Genomic DNA, 20,595 nt, shown 5'->3' with positions numbered 1-20,595 from the left:
TGCCAACTTCCCACCATCGCAGCCGATGCATTGCTTCTTGGGGCACAAACATTTCCCCCTGGGCAGCACTTAACAGTCTAGATAGAAGGCACCTTGATTAACCACTTCAACCTGAAAGCACTGGATACTGCTGATTCTTACAGGCAGCTGCTCCAGCAGCCTGTAATTAAGATTTTTTTTTTTCCCCAAAAACACTCCCTCATTATACCAGGGGTTCTGAAGATTCGGTCTGTCAGCATAAAGGAGATCCGCAGCAAAAGTAGAGAAAACCTCAACTTCGGGTGTCCTTGTAAGATACGGGTATTACCCCTCCGCTTTCCAAAGCCGCGACCCCCTGCATCCGCACGCGTCATGCTGCCACACGGACACAATTCGCAGCATGACACAACAGTAATTTGCATGCCACTAAGTAATCCACAATAAATGCAAATCTTCCTGCCAGGGGTAACTAAACGTCAGGCAGGCAGCCGGGTTTTCTGGTCTCACCTTCGTGCCGGCTGCCCCTCCCGACTCCGACCCTCGGCTGCTCTGACTTATTATTATTATTATTTTTTTTTTTTTTTGCTTACCCTGTAACGTTCCCTATTTCATAAAATGCGTGTTCTCTGGCTGCCCCCTCCGCGTTGAAGCCGCCCCACGGACTGACCACTTCTGACCTAAAGACCGAAACACTGGTACGGTTTTCCACCCTGTCGCCCCCACCGTCCCCTGTTGGACCCGGAGAATCCCCAATTGAAACTTTCCTCACCCCATTTCCCGGGAATACCCCCCTTCCAACCACCTAAGACGCCAAGGGGGTCAGCCTCCTGCGGTCGGGCTCCGGAGGGCGTGGACGCCCTTGGCGAGGAGACACGGGGAAGGTCGCCCCCAAGGTCCCCCGCCCCGCCAGGACGACCCCCGAGTCCTGCTCCGAGTCCCCAGGCCGCCCCGGCCGCAGGCGACCCCGGCCTCGCCCCCCGACCCCCGCTCCGGTTCGGCGGCAACCCCGTCGGCCCCCTCCCCCGGGCCCCGGACCGGCGCGCCGCCGGCCTCGGCGGCCAGCAGGCATCGGCGCCGCCCGGACCTCCGAGCCCGGGCCCCGGTCCCGCCGCCCCGCTCCAGTCCGGCGCGCCCGCGACCCCCGCCCCAGGCCGCCAGCCGGGCCGGCCACACCTCCGACACTCACCGCCGCCGCCCTCGCTGCCACCGCCACCGCCGTCCTCGTCCATGTTGAGGCCGCTCCCGCTGCCGGCGAGCCCGGGGCCGCGGGCGGTGGGCGCCGCGGGTGCGGAGCGCGCGGGCGGCCGGGAGGCTCCAGCAGCGCGCGCGCCGGGTCGCGGCCCGGGCCTCCTCCGGCCGGGCGGGGCACTCGCCGCTCGGCGCGCCGTCACGTCACGCACAGGCCCCGCCCCCGGGTGCGGTGGGCGGGGCCTGGGATCGCGCGGCCCCGCCCGGACCGCGCTGCGCGGGCCCGGCGGGACTGAGATGCTACCCTTGGGGGCCAGCGGCGCGACGACCCCTGCTCGGCCCCCTGCCTTCGCGGGGCCTGGAGACGCTGGCGGGGTCCCGGGCGGCGGATGCCACTTCTACAGACCCCCGGCGCCGAGGGTCCTCCTCGCACGTGCTCAGGAGACGCCCGCCTTCAAAAGTCGGCCCGTCCCCCGTCGGCCCCAAGGCGTTTCCGAGCAATTCCAGCCTTTCAGCTTTCTGGTGGATAATGGAGGCGCTCCTTTGCTGGCGATGAGCGCACTTTACAATTAACAAAGTGACAGGCTGGACCCGAACCCCAAACCTGCACACCTGGGGCCCACCCTCAGCGGGCTCCGCAGGGGCTGGCTGGGCCGGCTGGCCTCAGATGCTCTCGCAGTGTCTCTCCAGCCTCCTTTGGAGAGCTGCCAGCTGCCCTGGATTTATGATGCAGAAGGAGCTCAAAATTCAATTTCCCGTGGGCACAGCCAGGGTCCTAAGCGCAGGCCTCGTGGGCACAAGGCCTCGGCTCGACCTGCCCCAGATCTCTGAATCTCCTTCCTCGCCGGGCGTCTTCGCTTCCAGTAACTCCCCCGAAGCCCTGAAATGCGGCTCCCCAGACTTTCTGTTCCTCTAGCTTGAACTAAATTGCATTAAAGAAAAGGAAACACTGTAATGGAGGAGATAATTCATCTCTAATATAATTTTCCAGCAACTGTTTTATATTTACAGAGGGCCTGTTTAGTGGAAGGATCCTTCCGCTGTCATTTATCCAAGAGGACAGTTTTCACCTTATCGTCCAAGGTTGTGGGATGACTTCAGGCTTCAGTCTCCTGATAACCTCAAGAATTAAACACACAGAATTCCCGTGCTTCTCAATTAACAAAGCACACTTCTGGAAGCAGAGAAGATATTTGGCAGCTTATGTAACAAATAGGCAACAGAAAAGGGGTCTGGGTGTCAGGCGATAGAGGTTTGAGTCCCTCCCCACAGATGTGGCTTCCTCATCTTGTTCCCGTCGGCTTGGTTATCTTGACGATAACTGCATGGCTATTGAGAAAAAATGACAGCACATGTTGAACTTGATAATTTGATATGTGGAGCTTTGAATTCAGAGATACTATGAATTATAAAAGGCCTTTAAATGTCAAATTCCTAATTCTTTAGGTTTCTCAACATGGGATCCAAGGGGCTTCTCTCAAAGTTTGAATCTGAAAATTGCTCTCTGATGCCCATCAGAATAAAGCATGACCCAGTTATCTGTAAGCAGAATGTTATATTATCCCCACACCTCAGCCTGGACCTCCACTTTGACAAAGCCTGCAAAAACGTTGGGGGAATACAGGCTTAGGGTGTCATTTTGTTCTTGAAGGGAGAACTTAGAAGACTTCAAAACCTTCACTACTCTAAATAAATAAAATCTTTTTTAAAAAGCAGGGCGGGGGGTGTCTGGGTGGCTCAATGGGCTAAAGCCTCTGCCTTTAGCTCAGGTCATGATCTCAGGGTCCTGCGATCGAACCCTGCATCGGGCTATCTGGTCAGCAGAGAGCCTGCTTCCCTTCCTCTATTGCTGCCTGCCTCTCTGCCTACTTTTGATCTCTGTCAAATTAAACAAACAAACAAACTTCACTACTCAAAGAAATTACTATCTAATGGGAAAATTTAATGGGTGGGCAGAGCTGTTCTCCAGCATGTTTTAATTCCACCAAGATAGCATCTATCGAATCTGCTCACATGCAGGTTGCCCCTACATAGAGGAACATTCAGTATCCTAGTTACGCATTACGATAGGCATTCACTTTAGGTCCAGCATGTGTGTGGTTTACTCAGAAGCTGAAAGCTTTGTAAATGAATTTGTAACAAAGACCATTCATGCAGCAGACATCGCTCCAAGATAACAAGTGTTAAACCCAAAACCTCACTGCAATCACTCAGTTAGACAATAAATATTTAGGTACCCGCTGTATTCCAGGCACTGTCCCAGGTGCTGGGAATATGATGATGAAAAAGATCAAGTCAGTCCCTATCCTCAGGGGACTTAAAGCCTAAAAGGATTACAGCCATTAAGCAAAAAAATTGCACAAGTAATTTTGTAATTGGATTTTGATGTCCTACCCTATTTCCAGACTTTCTCACAGAGTTTGCTGTTTCCTGTGGATGGGCTTTGGAGCCTTGAAACTCCCTCAGACTGAGACTGTAGTCTGTATTTATTCTGTCTCCATGATCCATCGTAGGGCCTGGCCATGTCAGAGAAAGGGAGAAAGCAACGGAGTTTGTTACTGCTGCTGAATGAACAGGACCGTCAAAAGCAGGAGACATCTTGAAAACATGTTGAAACCCATTTATCAGCCTCTGACCATTGCAGAAATACTTTAAGAAATCAAGAATGTGCACATTCCGGAAAGGTCAGAGGACTTCTCCTTTGTACATTCATCTCCACCCTCCAAGTGGAAGTCTGTGAAACTGGACAGAAATGTCCTCTCCTGGGGGCACCTCCGTGGCTCAGTGGGTTAAGCCTCTGCCTTCAGCTCAGGTCATGATCTCAGGGTCCTGGGATCAAGCCCCGAATAGAGCTCTCTACTCTGCGGGGAGCCTACTTCCTCTCTCTGCCTGTCTCTCTGCCTACTTGTGATCTCTGTCTGTCAAATAAATAAATAAAATCTTTAAAAAAAAAAAAAAAAGCAGAGACAGCAGTGACCCTCAGCAGATGGGAACCTCGCTCATCTGTGACATCTGCTCTGGGGTCTGGTCCAGTCCAGGGAAGGCACAGTGTACACAGAGGCCAGCTCACTGTCAGCTCGTGGTCACAAAAGGAAAATAATGTCTTCTGAAATCTAATTTCATCTCGGAAAGAAAATATCTCGTTGGAATAGAGATGATCTTGTGCAGATTAGCATCCTGCATTCTGCCCGGGCAAACAACAGGGGTCTGAGTGTCAAGTCACATCCTCATTAAATTTTCAAAAGCCCAGACATCACGGCCTCCACAGCCTCCGCCTCTCTTCCCAGGTGTTAAAGCGGTCAACCCTGGTCCTGTCCTCTCCCCTGGAATCCACACAATGGACAGAGCTTTTTGGCCTCACCTTACCGAGGGCAACTTCATTCCTTTCAGACTGATTAGCAACTTGCGCTTCTGCAGCCGGGTTTTGTGTTCGCGGCAAACTGGGAAAAAATGATTTGGCCACTGCTTCAAGCTATTTGTCTTTGGGAAGAAAGGCATTCTACCCACTCAAGGTGACATAGATATGGAGAGTTATTACACACAAGGTGTCTTCAGTAGTAATAAAAAAAAATTGGATTATTTTTATCTAGCTCATCATTTTTATAGTACGTCCCTGACCTACAGAAAACAAAAACAAAAACAAAAACTTTTTTTTTGTTGTTATTGAAAAAGGCCCCCTTCAGAAGTTTGTCTGTAGTGTGCAGCTTAAAGTCATCAGGGAAATCCATCCTGGGGTGCAGAGTGTACTAACGGACAAGCAATTAAAAGGAAAAGGGTAAAAGTGACAAACATAAGGACAGAGAACAGCTGTCCTTGAACATGGTCCTCTGAATAGAAAGTGAGCTCTTATCCTGCAGCCAAGTGACATCACTGAGTGCTGTGTGACCCAGAGAGCATAACTGTGACCAAGCAAATGAGATTCTGCACCTTGACTTACAGGGCCGTGAAAACTGGTCATCTGTGGTCTTTGTGAAGAAGCCACATAGGGTGCCTGGGTGGCTCTGTGGGTTAAAGCTTCTGCCTTCGGCTCAGGTCATGATCCTAGGGTCCTGGGATCGAGCCCTGCATCGGGCTCTCTGCTCAGCAGGGAGCCTGCTTCCTTTCTCTCTCTTTCTCTCTCTCTCTCTGCCTACTTGTAATCTCTGTTTGTCAAATAAATAAATAAAATCTTTAAAAATAAAAAAGAAGGGGCTCCTGGGTGGCTCAGTGGGTTAAAGCCTCTGCCTTTGGCTCAGGTCGTGATCCCAGGGTTCTGGGATCGAGCCCCACATCGGGCTCCCTGCTCAGCGGTGAGTCTGCTTCCCCCCCTCTCTCTCTGCCTGCCTCTCTGCCTACTTGTGATCTCTGTCAAATGAATAAATAAAATATTTTTTTAAAAAAGAAAATTAAAAAAAATAATAAAAAATAAAAATAAAAAAGAAGCCACATAAATCCAATAAGGTCATTAGGTCCCAGCCATGATGCATCCCAGCACACCACCTCTGGTAACTGGATAATGCCATCTCTACAGTCAGACAGCCCAGGCACCTCCATCTTTTGTCTGTGTGACCTTGAGCAAGTTGCTTCACCTCTCTGTGCCCTAGTTTCTGCATCTGAAATGGCAAATCGATTGTTTTCCCCACTCACTCCTGCACAAGCCAGGCAGAATCCATGTGACAAGAGGGGAGGCAAATCTGAATCTCAGAAAGGACTGCCACCTTCTAGCCTCTGCCCTTTCCTCCACATCTGCCCTCGGAATGTTCCTTGCCGCACTCCATGCCCTCGGCTTGTGAATTGTCCCATGCTTCATACCTCATCAGTCTTCTAAAGGACTCGGTTCTTATGGCCAGAGTCCCATATGTGCAGTTGTATAGAGGAATCTGGGGACTCTGTGGCCCTCTTCTGATGTCACTTTATTCATTGAACAACCTGTTTCTTGGCACCCCCACCAAGCAGGCCCTGGGGATGAGACAGGAGCCAGCAGTCAACAACTTTTGATGATGGTCACGTCAGACTCCAACAGCCAGGGTGACTATAACAGCCTCTGAAACCTTCACTATACCCCCTGGCAGCTGGCAAGACTCCATCTCTCAGGAAAAAAGGCACCTGGGTGGCTCAATGGATTAAAGCCTCTGCCTTCGGCTCGGGTCGTGATCCCGGGGTCCTGGGATTGAGCCCCACATCAGGCTCTCTGCTCACCTTCCTCTCTCTCTGCCTGCCTCTCTGCCTACTTGTGATCTCTGTCTGTCAAATACATAAATAAAGTCTTTTTTAAAAATTATATAAATTTAATTTTTAGAGACCTGTTCCTTGATCAATACAGCTTTAGCATTTATTAAGTGTTATTAAGGTTTCATATATGCAAACACACTCTTGAGAGCCCCTAATTCATTGGAATAAAACCATGAAATGGTTGTACGTCTTCCCAACGGTACAATGTTCCATCTCTCTCTCCTCCTTTAACAACATACGGGGCAGATTCTCATTGTTAAAAATAATGTAGTTTAGACAGACTTCTGATTTCAGAAAAGTGGAATACAAGTCCTTTTCCCTGTTCCTCCTGCTAAATACAAGTCCATGGCCACTGTATATGAACTAAACACAAAGAAGACAGAGAAAGGAGAAGTGGACAGAGGGGCTATCCAGCACCTTGGGACCTAAGGAACGACATGCCGGTGAGTTCCTTGGGTTTTCTTTTTGCCTCAGAGATCCCAGACTTGATGCTGGAGAAGCCAGAAACCCTAACTGGTGCAAGATAGAAAGACAGACAGACAGAAGGTAAGAGAGAGAGAGAAAGAGAAAGGAAGGAAGGAACAGAGGAAGATCACAATAAAAGCCTGCTCTCTCTAGCCAAAGGATCAGGAAAAGTGCAGCCTGGCAGGGCAGAAAACTTAGACAATAAGGCTGCACTCCAGCCAGCCCCACCCCCACCAGTGTCAGCAAAAGGCTGAGCATGGAGCCTAGACCTCCACCCTCCTCCATCTAAAAGGAGGTGTCCCGAGCCAATGCCCCCTCCCAGAATGGCATCAGAGAAGGCCAAGTAGGAAACCTGTACTTTCATCCCAGCTGGGCAGTAATGAAGCCCTTGCCTCTCCCCACTAGGACGATGTTTGAGAAAGTCAAGGGAAGAGTCAGAACTTTGACCACCAGCAGTGACAAGGCCACCCGGTCCTTGAGTATCAGCGGAGGCCATGTGGGGAGCGGTAATGAAGCATCCAGCCCCTCCCCCCCAGCCAAGGTGGTATCAGTGGAGGCCTGGGGGAGCCTGAAATTCCATCTCCCCACAGCAGGAATAAGGTGTTTCCCCCAACCCAGAATATCCACAGACACCAAGTGGAGAACCCGGATTTTCACCCCCACCTGGTAGTAAAGAGGAGGCATTCCCTACTCCCCTTGCTGGAGGTATCAGAAGAAGCAGGCACAAATAGAATATTTATCTAAGACAGTAGAGGAATACCAAAAAGTCCAGGATATAATTGGAAATCACTCAACGCATCAAGAACCGGAACACCCCAGATGGCATGAAATAAGACATCTAATAGATGACCATACCAAGACAGCAGCGATGTTAGAGTTACCCGAGTAAGATTCTAAAGCAGCCAGTGAAAGATGTTCAGTGAACAATTATGAACACACTTGAAACAAATGCAAAAACAGAAGAGAATATACAAAGGACTAGAAGGTACAAAGAAGAACCAAACAGAAATTTTAGGATAGAAAAGAAATAACCAATAAAAGTGTTTTTTTAAGATTTTATTTATTTATTTGACAGGCAGAGATCACAAGTAGGTGGAGAGGCAGGCAGAGAGAGAGAGGAGGAAGCAGTCTCCCCGCTGAGCAGAGAGCCCGATGTGGGGCTGGATTCCAGCACCCTGGGATCATGACCTGAGCTGAAGGCAGAGGCTTTAACCCACTGAGCCACCCAGATGCCCCATCTAATAAAAGTTTTTAAATCAGTGGGTGGGCTCGCAGTAGAATGGAAGAATTTTATGTGAGGATTGAGTGGGATCTAATCTGTGGATGCAAGACAGGTTCAACAGTCCCAAATCATTCAGTGTAATCTACAGGCTAAGAAGAAAAATCACATGATCACATCAATGGATGCAGAAAAGGTATTTGACGAAATTAAACACCCATTCATGATCAAAAATGTTCCAGACACTAAGCACATAAAGGGACTTCTTGGACTTGAGATAGATAGATAGATAGATATTTTTTTTAAGTGTACTGGGGCACCTGGGTGGCTCAGTCAGTTGAGCACCTGCCTTTAGCTCAGGTCATGATCCCAGGGTGCTGGGATCCAGCCCCGCATCGGACTCCCTGCTTGGTGGGGAGTCTGCTTCTCCCTTCTGTGCTCTGCTCCTTGCATGCTCTCGCTCTCTCTCTCTCCTTCTCAAATAAATAAAAATCTTAAAAAAAAAAAAAAAAAAAAAACCTACAGAAACCTACAGCTGACAGCACACTGAGATTTGAAAGACTGGTGCTTTTCCCCGAAGATTGGGTGCCAAGCCAGGATCCCACTCTCACCACTGCCACTCAACATAGCACTGGAAGTTCTAGCCCACACAATAAAGCAAGAAAAGAAATAAAAGACTTTGAGATGACAAAGGGAAAAAAATTAAAGTGTTTCTGTGTAAAGATGACAGATTGTCCAAATAGAAAATTCCAAGAAATCTATATAAAAAAAAAATCTCCTAGAACTTGTGAGTGAATTCAGCAAGATCCCAGAATCTATGTAAAAACCAACTCTATTTCTATAGACTGGCAATGAACGCATTGAAGAGCCCTCACTACAGTGCCCACAATGACCCCTGCACCTGTCACTGCTGCCCGGAGGACCCCAAATGAACAGTGGTTACGAGGGGGCAGGGTGGTGTTGCCTGGGAAGGGGCACAGGGGAGCCGTGGAAGTTTTAACCTTAAAAATTCCTACAAGAAGCAGCTGGGAAGAGAAGCAAGAGGGGAGCGGACAGAGGTGGTCTGGCTTTGAATCTGTGTTTCTCCGTATCGGGTTCGTGTGTTTGGAATTTTGGATCACCGCGGCCATTTGGAGTTTCTGTTTGTGTACTGAGGTAAACCACGCCCCCCCACCGCCACCCCCCAAAAGTCATGTCCATGTAGAATCTCAGAATGTGAACGAATCTGAAAGTAGGGCCTTTGCAGATGTAATTTGTTCAGATGGGGTCATACTGGAGTGGGCAGGCCCTCAGTCCAGGGACTGGTGTCCTTGTAAGAAAGTGAGGGCATGCACAAGGGGAAGATGACCCATGGGGGCCACGGAGGCAGAGACGGGGTAGGGGGCAGCAAGCAGCTGAGGAAATCCAAAGGCTGCTGGAAGCCACCAAAAGCTAAGACAGAGGAACCGTGTGGCTCTGCCAACCCCTTGATCTCAGACTTCTGGCCCCAGAAGCCACCCAGTTTGCAATAATTTGGGATTGCAACCCCAGGAAACTCATACCATCTGGATCTGCCTTTTCGGGGTCTTAAGAATGTAGAGTCTTCCCCGGGCACCCAGAGAAGGGCAGGGTCCCCTGATCTCAGGCAGTCCGCATGCCTCCCTCCCAAGGAGAATGAATTCCAGAATCCATTTAGGAACTGAAGAACCTCGTCTTCTACCCAAGGAAAGAGGGACACACCCTCAGACGTGTGTGTGTGCATGTGTGTGTGTGTGTGAGTGTGTGTGTGTGTGTGTGTGTGTGTGTGGAAGAGGGGCTAGAAAGCCAGCACATAAGAATCACATTCTTGTCCCGCTGCAGAATGCACTGCCCCAGGCGCCTTTCCTCTGGCGCCGGCTTGCTCAGCAGAAAGCTGCGGGACAGCTGGCTGAGAGCTGAGTCACAGCCTTCCCAACCCTCTGCCACTGCCTCCAAGTTCAAAGGAGAGAAGAATTACGAGGAACGAGCCGCCCCCACCCCACCCCATCGCCTCCGTCATGCTTTACTTCTCTGCATCTTTTTCTCTCCGGAGCCTCCACCGACAGCACCGGCCTCCTCCCGACCACCATCATCGTCCCCATCTTCATCCCTGAATAAGGACAAGAGGGTCAGGGGGACTACTAGTAGACACCTGCTGGGGGCGACCTCAGCACCAAGGGCCCTCCGAGCCGCCCTGCAGCCCTCCCAGGGGCCTGACCAAGTGCATACGGCGGCTCTCCTCGGAGACAAGGGAGCTGAGTCTCAGAAGCGCAGAGCGACGTGTCCGAGACCACACAAGGAGAGCGTGGAGGAGCCGGATGTGGTCCTGCTTCTGCTTCCCCTGTTCCCTCCAGACACCGTTGGGCCTCTGGGATGCAAAAGAAAAGAGAACATTCCAGTTACTCCTAGACTCGCACGCACAGGGAGTCCGCAGCCTGTTGCCCACACACGACCTGATGTCCCTACCTACGCAACCACCCCCTCCCCCTACGACTCCTTCTTCCCCTGTCTTCTGCCACGTCTTTGTTCAGCCCCTACCACGTGGCACAGGTGTCCCCTGAGACACCTGACTTCACACTAAGGATGGCATTTTCCAAAGACTTCGCTGCAAGGATCTGGGTGGGGGGTGGTCGTTGAATGGGTCCAGGCTTCCCTCTGAGGTGGGGGGAACGTCCATTCCCACGCTGGGAATGGGCCGAATGCCATCAAACTGTTCACTTTGGAATGAGTCGTTTTACAGGATGGGAATTCTACCTTCATAAATTGAAAAGGTTTCCGGGGTGCCTGGGTGGCTCAGTTGGTTAAACGTGTAACTCTTGATTTGGGCTCAGGGCATGATCTCAGGGTCGTGAGATCGAGCCCCAGGTCAGGCTCCATGTTCAGCAAGGAATCTGCTGGAGAGTCTCTCTCCCTCCATCTGCCCCTCTCCACTGTGATCTCTCTCTCCCTCTCAAATAAATCTTTTAAAAAATTAAAAAGGTCTGGGAAGCGCCCAACAAAGAAACTCTATAGCTGATTATGCTTAATACTGGTGCAGCCTAAAAGTGTAACATGTCTCCTTCCTTGCTGGAAGCAGCCCTTCATCAGATGTTTTCGGCAGCAGGAAACAAGTCCCTGAGACCCCTATGGGTGTCAGCTGGTCATTCAGTGAACCACGCTGGGACAGAGTTTCGCTCGCACTGGCCTCCCTCCCACCTCAGCGTCCCCGGGCTTGCACATCCTGTTCGTACTAAAGGTGAGGCAAGACGGGATACCCAGAGACTTGTAGGTAAGGCTCACAGAAAGGTGACTCAGTGAAATGGATTCTCAGTGCACCTGCCCCTCCGAGGCTATGCCTTCTTGTGGCACTTGTAGAAAACCAGTGACAGAACAGCCCGCCCACATCCTGGAGGAGAACCCTCCCCAGCGAGCACGATGAGGAAGCCTCCTAATTGCTGGGTGGCCTCTGAAATCTGTGACCCTCTGAGACATGTCACCTGGCAGGTTCTCCGGGAGGCTCTGTGTGTCCCACAAGCTGCAAGAGGCCACGGCAAGACCAGCCCAGCCACAGATGAGAAGAAGCAACCGCGAACCTTCTTTTCTTTTTTTTCCTTCCACAAACCAGCTTCTGGTTTCGTTGATCTGTTTGACTGGTTTTTTTTTTTTTTTTTTTAGTCTCTATTTCATTTATTTCTGCTCTAATCCTTATTAGTTCCTTTCTTCTACTGGATTTGGGCTATGTTCTTCTCTTTCTAAGTCCTTCAGGTGTTAAGTCAAGTGGTTTATTTAAGATTTTTCTCATTCTTGCAGGAAGCCTGTATTTCTACAGTCTTCTCTCTTAGAACAGTTCATACTGCATCCCAAAGACTTTGGACCGTGGTGTTTTTTTGTTTGTTTGTTTTAAAGATTTTATTTATTTATTTGACAGAGAGAGATCACAGGTAGGTAGGAGAGGCAGGCAGAGAGAGAGAGAGAGGGAAGCAGGCTCCCCGCCGAGCAGAGAGCCCGATGCGGGACTCGATCCCAGGACCCTGAGATCACGACCTGAGCCGAAGGCAGCGGCTTAACCCACTGAGCCACCCAGGCGCCCCTGGACCGTGGTGTTTTGATCAACATTTGTCTCTATGTATTTTCTTATTTCCTCTTTCATTTCTTGACTCAGCTGAGAACCTTCTTAAAAAGGAGAGAAAGAAACCAGGAGCAAAATGCTGCTGAACGTTTCGAGCAGAGGTGCCCAGACAAATCCTTGAACACACACATTCATAGCAGCACACGATAACAGAAGTAGACACGTCCCCAGTGGCCATCCACAGACAGATGATGAGTGGATAAACAAACAGTGACAGTCCATAACGTGGAATATTACTCAGCCATGAAAATTAATGAACCATTGATCACTGCTATGACAAGGGTGACCCCCTCCCAAAATTACACTCTGTGAAAGAAGCCTGACACAAAAGACCCCATACCACATGATTCCTACTAGAGAACTATCTAGAATAGGTAAATTCATAGAGACAGAAAGCACATTGGTGGTTGCCAGGGATGGGGGAGAGGGGTGTAGGGGAACAAGGCATGACTGCTTAATGGGTATAGGGTTCCCCTGAGGGTGATGGAAATGTTCTGGAACTAGTTAGAGGGGGTGAGTTTACAACATTGCAAATGTGCTAAATGCTCCAAAATGGTTAATTGAAAAGTTATATATATTTTTTAAAGATTTATTTTTTTAAGATTTTCTTTATTTATTTGAGAGAGAGAGAGAAAGAGAGCACGACCAGGGGGAGTGGGAGAGGGAGTGAGAACGGGAAAAGCAGACTCTCCGCGGAGCAGGGAGCTCGACATGGGGCTTGATCCCAGGACCCCAGGGTCATGACCTGAGCCGAAGGCAGACAGATGCTTAACCCACTGAGCCACCTAGCACTCCTATTTATTTATTTTAGAGAGAGAAAGAGAGAGCATGTGAGCAGAGGGAGCAGCAGAGGGAGGGAGAAAATCCTCAAGCAGACTCCCCAGGGTGGGGAGCCCAACATGGGGCTCCCTCCCAGGACTCTGAGATCATGACCTGAGCCAAAACCCGAGAGTCGGCCGCTTAACCAACAGAGCCACCCAGCCGCCCCATATATATATTTGTGTGTGTGTGTGTGCTAAAATATGCATATTATAATAATGACTATCTTAACCATTCACATTGCTGTGCAAACATCATCACCATCCTTCTCCAGAACCCCCATCATTTGGCGGGAGGCGGGGGGCAGGGGGTGCAAGTGGAGGGCACAGCTGCAGCCTTCAGGGACCCTGAGGTGCTGGTGGGAGGAAATGCTGTCCTGGGTCTCAGACGCCAGCCTCGCAAACAAATCTCAACTTCAAGTGCCTGAGAAAAGTGGCTCGCTGTGGTTTCCTCCCTAAGCGCTGGAAAGCGGACAGCTCATTCCTGCTAATGGAAAGGCCAGTATCCGCTTCCTGGATTTTGTGAATGGGGGTAAAACCCCGGGAGAGAAAGCTCCCACACAGCCTTGCTAATTGCACCCCATCCATTCGTTTTCTGAGTGTAACTTCAGGTTAATTATTTATGACGGGGCTCCAAATGAAGTGTTAGCAAGAGACTGACTTCCTCTCCTAATTGCCAGGTTTCTGAGAAGGAGCTCCAGCCTGGAGGGATTTTTGTAATGAAGATGAGAGGAAATCTAAGAAAGTGAGGCGTGCGTTGGCCGGGCCCACCAGAACAGCCAGTGCAGCGCGGAGAATGAAAAGGGAAAAATAAATTCTTAATAACCAGAATATGGAAAGGGAGAGAAGACAGGAAAGATGGTCTCCCTTGAGAGTCCTGCCAATGCCCAACCCTCCCCTGAATCTTCCACAACCAGAAGTCAAGGGGAGCTGCCCACTGAGTTCTCCACTAGACGCCGATGGTGGCTTCTTGGGTCTGAAGATGAAACAGCATGAGCTGCCTTCTGGGAGGGAAGCCTAGAACCAGAGAAGGGTTCTAGGGTAGCAGGGGCTTGGCCATGAGATCCAGTAGAACTTTGGCTCCCTGGAAGATGGCACGTACGCCATGTTCTATTTCTCAATCCCTTTTTCTCCTAGAAGCACATCTTTCCTGATGTTCTGGCAGTTGATTCTTCCTTGGGCAACAAATACCCAGCCCTCGGATCCTTCGCACCCCGCAAGGTTAAGACGTTAGAAAAAATACACAGAAAGGAAAAAGGAACCAGCTTTCCAATAATCCTGTTCTGCTATTTACAGGGGATTTCGTAGGGAAAGGAGTTACAGTCATATTCGCTACAATACAAATTTAAATTTTACCTGTTTATTTATGTATTACCCTTTGTCCCTGGCCATTGATGGTAGCTATGAGCTGACTTCTTTTATCAGCTTAACTCCCAAGGACTCTTCCTTGGAGACAAGAAGCAGCTTATTAGAACACAGTGAAGAGGGGCGCCTGGATGGCTCAGTGGGTTAAGCCTCTGCCTCGGCTCAGGTCATGATCCCAGGGTCCTCGGATCGAGGAGCCTGCTTCCCTTTCTCTCTCTCTGCCTGCCTCTCTGCCTACTTGTGATCTCTCTGTCAAATAAGTAAATAAAATCTTAAAAAAACAACAACAACACACAATGAAGAGTTCGTTGATGAGGACAGTCTGTAGCTCAGTTATGGGAGGGTTTGCTCATTTCCAACCCCCCCGCTACCTGCCTGGTGGCTCTGAGCTCTTGTGAATTCTGGGGCATTTTACTTCCTCACTCACACTCCATGCACCTCAGCCAGAGTTATTCATTAAGGTGTAGAGTTTAATAACAGACACTTTTAATTATAGATGTTGCATTCGCCTGTCCAGGAGAAACAAAATTTCTCCTCGGAAACCCAAGACAAGGAGTAATGACGGGGCCCAGGCAGCCAAGCCCCCGGATGTTGGAGAGATGGACAGATGATGAATCAGGGAGGGGCTGTGTGGGGTGACTGAAACTCTCTCAGGGTTATTCACCGAAGAACCTGCCCGGCAAGGCGCCTGGTGTGGCGACCGCTGTGGTACACAGCTTTTCCTCTGCTGGGAACATACCGCCCCATTTCCTGTCCTGGTCAACTCAACACCCTCAAAGGGCAGTTCTGACCTCCCCTCCCCCAGGGAGCCTTCTCTGAACCCCCACCTCTAAAGAAATGGATTTCTGCCCCCAGAGAAAGGAGGTCGTTGTCCAACAATGGGATTTTCCAGCCCGTGGTGCCATGAACACCCATCCAGGAACCATTCAAGCAGAGACAAGAGAAGATACACGTCTGAACTATGTTTCTCCCAAAGCCCCTTCCAGCTTTTGTGTGAACTTTCAAGCTAACAGAATTGAAGGTCATTACCAGATCACAATGGCTGCTCTTCGGCCAACATTCCATTCTGGGAATTGTGTGCAGGGAAATGGTGCTGAAGGTTATCAAAACTAATCATGGATGAACGGCTGTGACCAAGGATCAGAGAGAGCCCCCCACCCAACCTCAAGATACGGTCTCCACGTGCAGATGGGGGAAACTGGTACCCTCATGCCTTGCTGCTGGAAATGTAAAAGGTGCAGCCATCATGGAAAAGAGTCTGATAGTTCCTCAAAATTACCCTATGATCCAGCAATTCCATGCCTAGGTAGATGGTCTGCCCAAAAGAACTGAAAACAGGGGGAGCGCCTGGGTGGCTCAGTCGGTTAAGCAACTGCCTTCGGCTCGGGTCATGATCCTGGAGTCCCGGAATCAAATCCCTCGTTGGGCTCCCTGCTCAGCAGGATGTCTGCTTCTCCCTCTGACCCTCTCCCCTCTCATGCTCTCTCAAATAGATAAATAAAATCTTTAAAAAAAAAAAAAAAAGAATTGAAAACAGGTACTGAAACAAATACTGGGATATACATATCATAATGGCATTATTCATAACTGCAAAATGCTGGAAACTGCCCAAATGCCTATCAATGGATAAACAAATTATGATATCTGTAAAATATATGTATATTAACTTGTTATACATTATCATATACATGATTATGTGTAACATATATGTTATTATATATTATATGTGTTGATATGTCATAATATTTGCAACATATTGTATATTTCTATTATATGTGTTACTATATAGTAACATATAAGGAAACATTTCTTTTTTTTTTTTAAGATTTTATTTATTTATTTGACAGACAGAGATCACACGTAGGCAGAGAGGCAGGCAGTGACAGAGGAGGAGGCAGGCTCTCCGCGGAGCAGAGTCTGATGCGGGGCTCGATCCCAGGACCCTGGGACCATGACCTGAGCGGAAAGCAGAGGCTTTAACCCACTGAGCCACCCAGGCGCCCCTAATGGAACATTTCTCAGCCATAAAAAGGAATGATGCACTGATATGTGTTACGTGGATAAGCCTTGAAAATATGACGCTGAGTGAAAGAAGCCAGACACAAAAGATCACATGCTGTACGATTATCCATTTATATGAAACAGCTAGAACAGGCAAGTCCCCAGAGACAGGCATGGCTTCCTGGTTGGCAGATTCTGGAGGGATGGGGAGTGGCCACTAGAGTGGACAGGGTTTCCTTTTGCGGGAATGAAATTGTTTGGGAACCTGAACTTTGAATCTCAAAACTTTAAATTTTGAGGCATCAAAAAAAAAAAAAAAAAAAAAAACACCAACAACAAGCAATAACATGTGTTGATGAGGATAAAGGGAAAAGGGAGCCCTCGTGCTCTGTTGCTGGGATCACACAAACTGCTGCAAACTGCTATGGAGTTTCCGCAAAATATTAAAACTATGATCCAGCAATCCCACTTCTGGGTATTTATTCAAAGACAACAAAGGCACTAATTTTTTTAATAGATTTTGTATTTATTTATTTGAGAGAGAGGAAAGAGGGGGAGGTACAGAGGCAACAGGACAGGCCGATTCCGTGCGGAGTGTGACTTGGGGCTCCATCTCACGACCCTGAGATCACGACCTACGTCAAAATCAAGAATCAGACACCGAGGGGCCCCTGGGTGGCTCAGTGGGTTGAGCCTCTGCCTTCAGCTCAGGTCATGATCCCAGGGTCCTGGGATCGAGCCCCACATCGGGCTCTCTGCTCGGCGGGGAGCCTGCTTCCCCCTCTATCTCTGCCTGCCTCTCTGCCTGCTTGTGATCTCTGTCTCTCAAATAAATAAATAAAATCTTAAAAAAAAAAAAAAGAATCAGACACCGAGCTGACTGAGCCACCCAAAAACATTAATTTGAAAAGATATCAGCAACCCCTGTTCATTGAATGAATGGATAAACAAAATTATACATGTAGATATAAATAATGCACACACAATGGAGTGTTAATTATTCAGCCATAAAAAAAGAATGAAATCTTGCCGTTTGCCACAAAATGTGTGCACGTTGAGGGCATTGTGCTAAGTGAAGTATAAGTCGACAAAGACAAGAACGGTTATGATCTCACTTACACGGGGAAGCCAGAAACAAATAAACAAAGCAAAACCAATGAACTCATAGATTCAGGGAAAAGACTGGTCATTGCCAGAGGTGGAGTCGGGGTGGGGGGCAAACAGATGAAGGGGGTTAAAAGCTACGGATGTTCAGCTCTAAAATAAATAAGTCATAGAGCATGGTTACTATAGTTAACAGCATTGCATGTTTAAAAATTAACAAGAGGGGCGCCTGCGTGGCTCAGTGGGTTAAGCCTCTGCCTTCGGCTCAGGTCATGATCTCAGGGTCCTGGGATCAAGCCCCGCATCGGGAATCTCTGCTCAGCGGGGAGCCTGCTTTCTCCTCTCTCTCTGCCTGCCTCTCTGACTGCTTGTGATCACTCTCTCCGTCAAATAAATAAATAAATAAATAAAAATTAACAAGAGAGTACATCTTAAAAGTTCTCATCACAAGAAAAAGATTTTGTAACTCCTTATGGTGACAGATATTAAGTACACTTGAGACAATCACTTCACAGTGAATATAGACATTGAATTGTTTTGTTGTATCCTTGAAACTGATACAATTGTAGTGGGGCTGGGTTGCTTTGTTTGAAAGAGAGAGCACACATGGGTGAGTGGGGGGTTGGGTGGGGTGGGGCAGAGAGAGAGAGAGAATTTTAAGCAGGTTCCACACTTAGCTCAGGACCTGACGGGGGAGGGGCTCAATCTCACGACCCTGAGATCATGATTTGAGCCAAAATCAAGAGTTGGACACTTAACCAATGAAGCCAACCAGGCTCCCCAAAACTGATATAAGGTTACAGGTCAATTATACCTCAAAAAAATAATAATCAAAGCAGGATAACAAATTCATACAGACAGAAAGTCGGATGGGGGTTGCCAGGGACTGGGGAGTCATTGTTTAATGGGGACAGAGATTCAGTTTGGGAAGATGAAAAAGTTCTGGCGCCTCTGCTTTCGGCTCAGGTCATGATCCCAGGGTTCTGGGATCGAGCCGCGCATCTGACTCTCTGCTCAGCAGGGAGCCTGCTTCCTCCTCTCTCTCTCTCTGCCTGCCTCTCGGCCTACTTGTGATCTCTGTCTGTCAAATTAAAAAAAAAAAATTTTTTTTTTTTTTAAAGAAAAAGTTCTGGCAATGGATGGTAGGGAACATATTCAACCCCACTTAACTATACACTTAAAAAATGGCTAAAATGATAAATTTTATGTTATGTGGATTTTAACACAGTAAAAGGGCAGGGTTGAAAAATATATATACATATTTTTATGTATATGTACATATGTATATATTTTTATGTATATGTACATATACATGTACATAATACAATACGATTCTAACCACATCAGAAGAAAAAAGTCATATATAAAGTATTACTGACAAAACACCAAAATACTCACATTAGTTGTCCTTTGCTAAGAGGTCCGTGGATGACTTTAATTTTCCTGGGCCTGTTTTTCTCTATTTTCCATATATCCTATTATATGGACATGTATTATAATATCCAGGAAAAAAAATCATTCAATTTTTAAATGTAGTTTAATTGAATTAAGGAAAAATTGAAGTTTCCACTCTAGTTTTTCTCCGTAGTTATTTTATTTTTTTTTAAGATTTTTTAAAAAATTATTTATTTGACTGAGAGAGAGAGCACAAGCAGAGGGAACAGCAGAGGGAGAGGGAGAAGCAGGCCCCCTGATGAGCAGGGAGCCCAATGCAGGGCTCGATCCCAGGTCCCCAGGATCATGATTCAAGCGAAAGGCAGCTGTCTAACCGACTGAGCCACCCAGGCGCCCGCTTTTCTCCGTAGTTTGAGCAGAAACACAGTAACAAATAAAACACACCCAGCACTCAAATATCGCCGCCTACCAATGCATTCTTTTCAGAGACGAAAAATTATTGTACAAAACGATTTTAAAATCCAACATTTAAGAAACAAATTATTGAAAATCAAGTCCATGTGTGTTCGTAGTGTCTTGATCTGTCATGATTATGTTTTGGCTTTAGCTCGTTCCTATTCTCTTTTATTCTCATGAAATGAGAAGATACAGACACGGTGCAGCTAAAATTTTGCCTTTGCTAATAACTTAGTTTATGAATGTTATAAATATAACCGGTTTTTAAGGGAGAAAGCACATTCTTGGCAAAAACCAAATGCCTCTTAAGACGGGCTTAATTAAAACAAAATACTCTCTAAATAGAATACCTCACCAGAACTCATGAAAATTTTAGAAGTCAAACTTGACAAAGTGGGTTTAAAAACATGAGAATATTTAGAGCCAAACATTCTTCTTTGTACGTGTCCCAAAATATGTCTAAGAGTGCATGAAAAGTCAAGACGGCAGAACAAAGACTCTGTGTTTGAAATTTTAATATGCACATTAAAAAGACCAAGAAATACGACTGTAATCTGAGCGAGATTAGACAAAACCAGGAAGGTGATAAAATAACAGAAGGAAGTGCCTTTCAACATAAGAATTTTGGGCTTTATACAAGAGACCTTAGCTTTAAAAAATGACAGTGGCAAGGAGCCCCATTCAAAGCACAACTTCATGGTTCAAAGACAAAAGACATTTTAAAAAGTTATTTCCATTTTCCCCACTTTGAAAAGGCCTTTCCATTGCAGTTTACTTCAAAATTTTACTACATGTTCCAAAGTAATCTTGGCTACATACTGAGTAAGTAACGAAGAACAAAGTCTTCCTGATTTAAAGTCCCTAAAACAGCTACTACTAGAGGTGGCCCCGAATGGAGTCTCATTTTCCAGGATCAGTTAAAATGACCACTGATGAGTAACACCCTCTAAAATGTATTTGCCAGGGCACCTGGGTGGCTCAGTGGGTTAAAGCCTCTGCCTTCGGCTCAGGTTATGATACCAGGGTCCTGGGATCGAGCCCCGCTTCGGGCTCTCTGCTCAGCGGGGAGCCTGCTTCCCTTCCTCTCTCTCTGTCTGCCTCTCTGCCTACTTGTGATCTCCGTCTGTCAAATAAATAAATAAAATCTTAAAAAAAAAAAAAAAGAAAGAAAGAAAAAGAAATTTTGAAAATAAGATGGGGAGGGCACCTGGGTGGCTCAATTGGTTGGGCAACTGCCTTCGGCTGGGGTCATGGTCCCAGGGTCCTGGGATAGAGCCACATGTCCAGCT

General features: G+C 47.8%; 1 protein-coding gene and 1 long non-coding RNA gene across 3 annotated transcripts in view; both read right to left on the bottom strand.

The window, feature by feature from the left end:
- CYTH3 (cytohesin 3) overlaps positions 1 to 1,272 on the bottom strand; it is a 90,262-nt gene extending 88,990 nt beyond the window's left edge. For both annotated transcript variants that reach the window (XM_059414391.1, XM_059414392.1), the window contains exon 1: positions 1,166 to 1,272. In XM_059414391.1, the coding sequence (XP_059270374.1) occupies positions 1,166 to 1,208 (43 nt within the window). In that variant the 5' untranslated portion in view covers positions 1,209 to 1,272. The remainder of the gene's footprint in view (positions 1 to 1,165) is intronic.
- A 1,082-nt stretch (positions 1,273 to 2,354) lies between these two features.
- Positions 2,355 to 10,416, bottom strand: LOC132027142 (uncharacterized). Its single transcript, XR_009407062.1, has 4 exons — positions 10,278 to 10,416; positions 10,087 to 10,169; positions 3,562 to 3,683; positions 2,355 to 2,496 (listed from the first exon to the last, which is right to left on the bottom strand). It is a non-coding gene; the product is annotated as an uncharacterized LOC132027142 (long non-coding RNA).
- Between the last annotated feature and the right edge of the window lie 10,179 nt (positions 10,417 to 20,595).

The sequence above is a fragment of the Mustela nigripes genome, chromosome 11 (assembly GCF_022355385.1).
Source record: "Mustela nigripes isolate SB6536 chromosome 11, MUSNIG.SB6536, whole genome shotgun sequence".
NCBI lineage: Eukaryota > Metazoa > Chordata > Mammalia > Carnivora > Mustelidae > Mustela > Mustela nigripes.
This window is presented reverse-complemented; position numbering and strand designations above follow the sequence as displayed.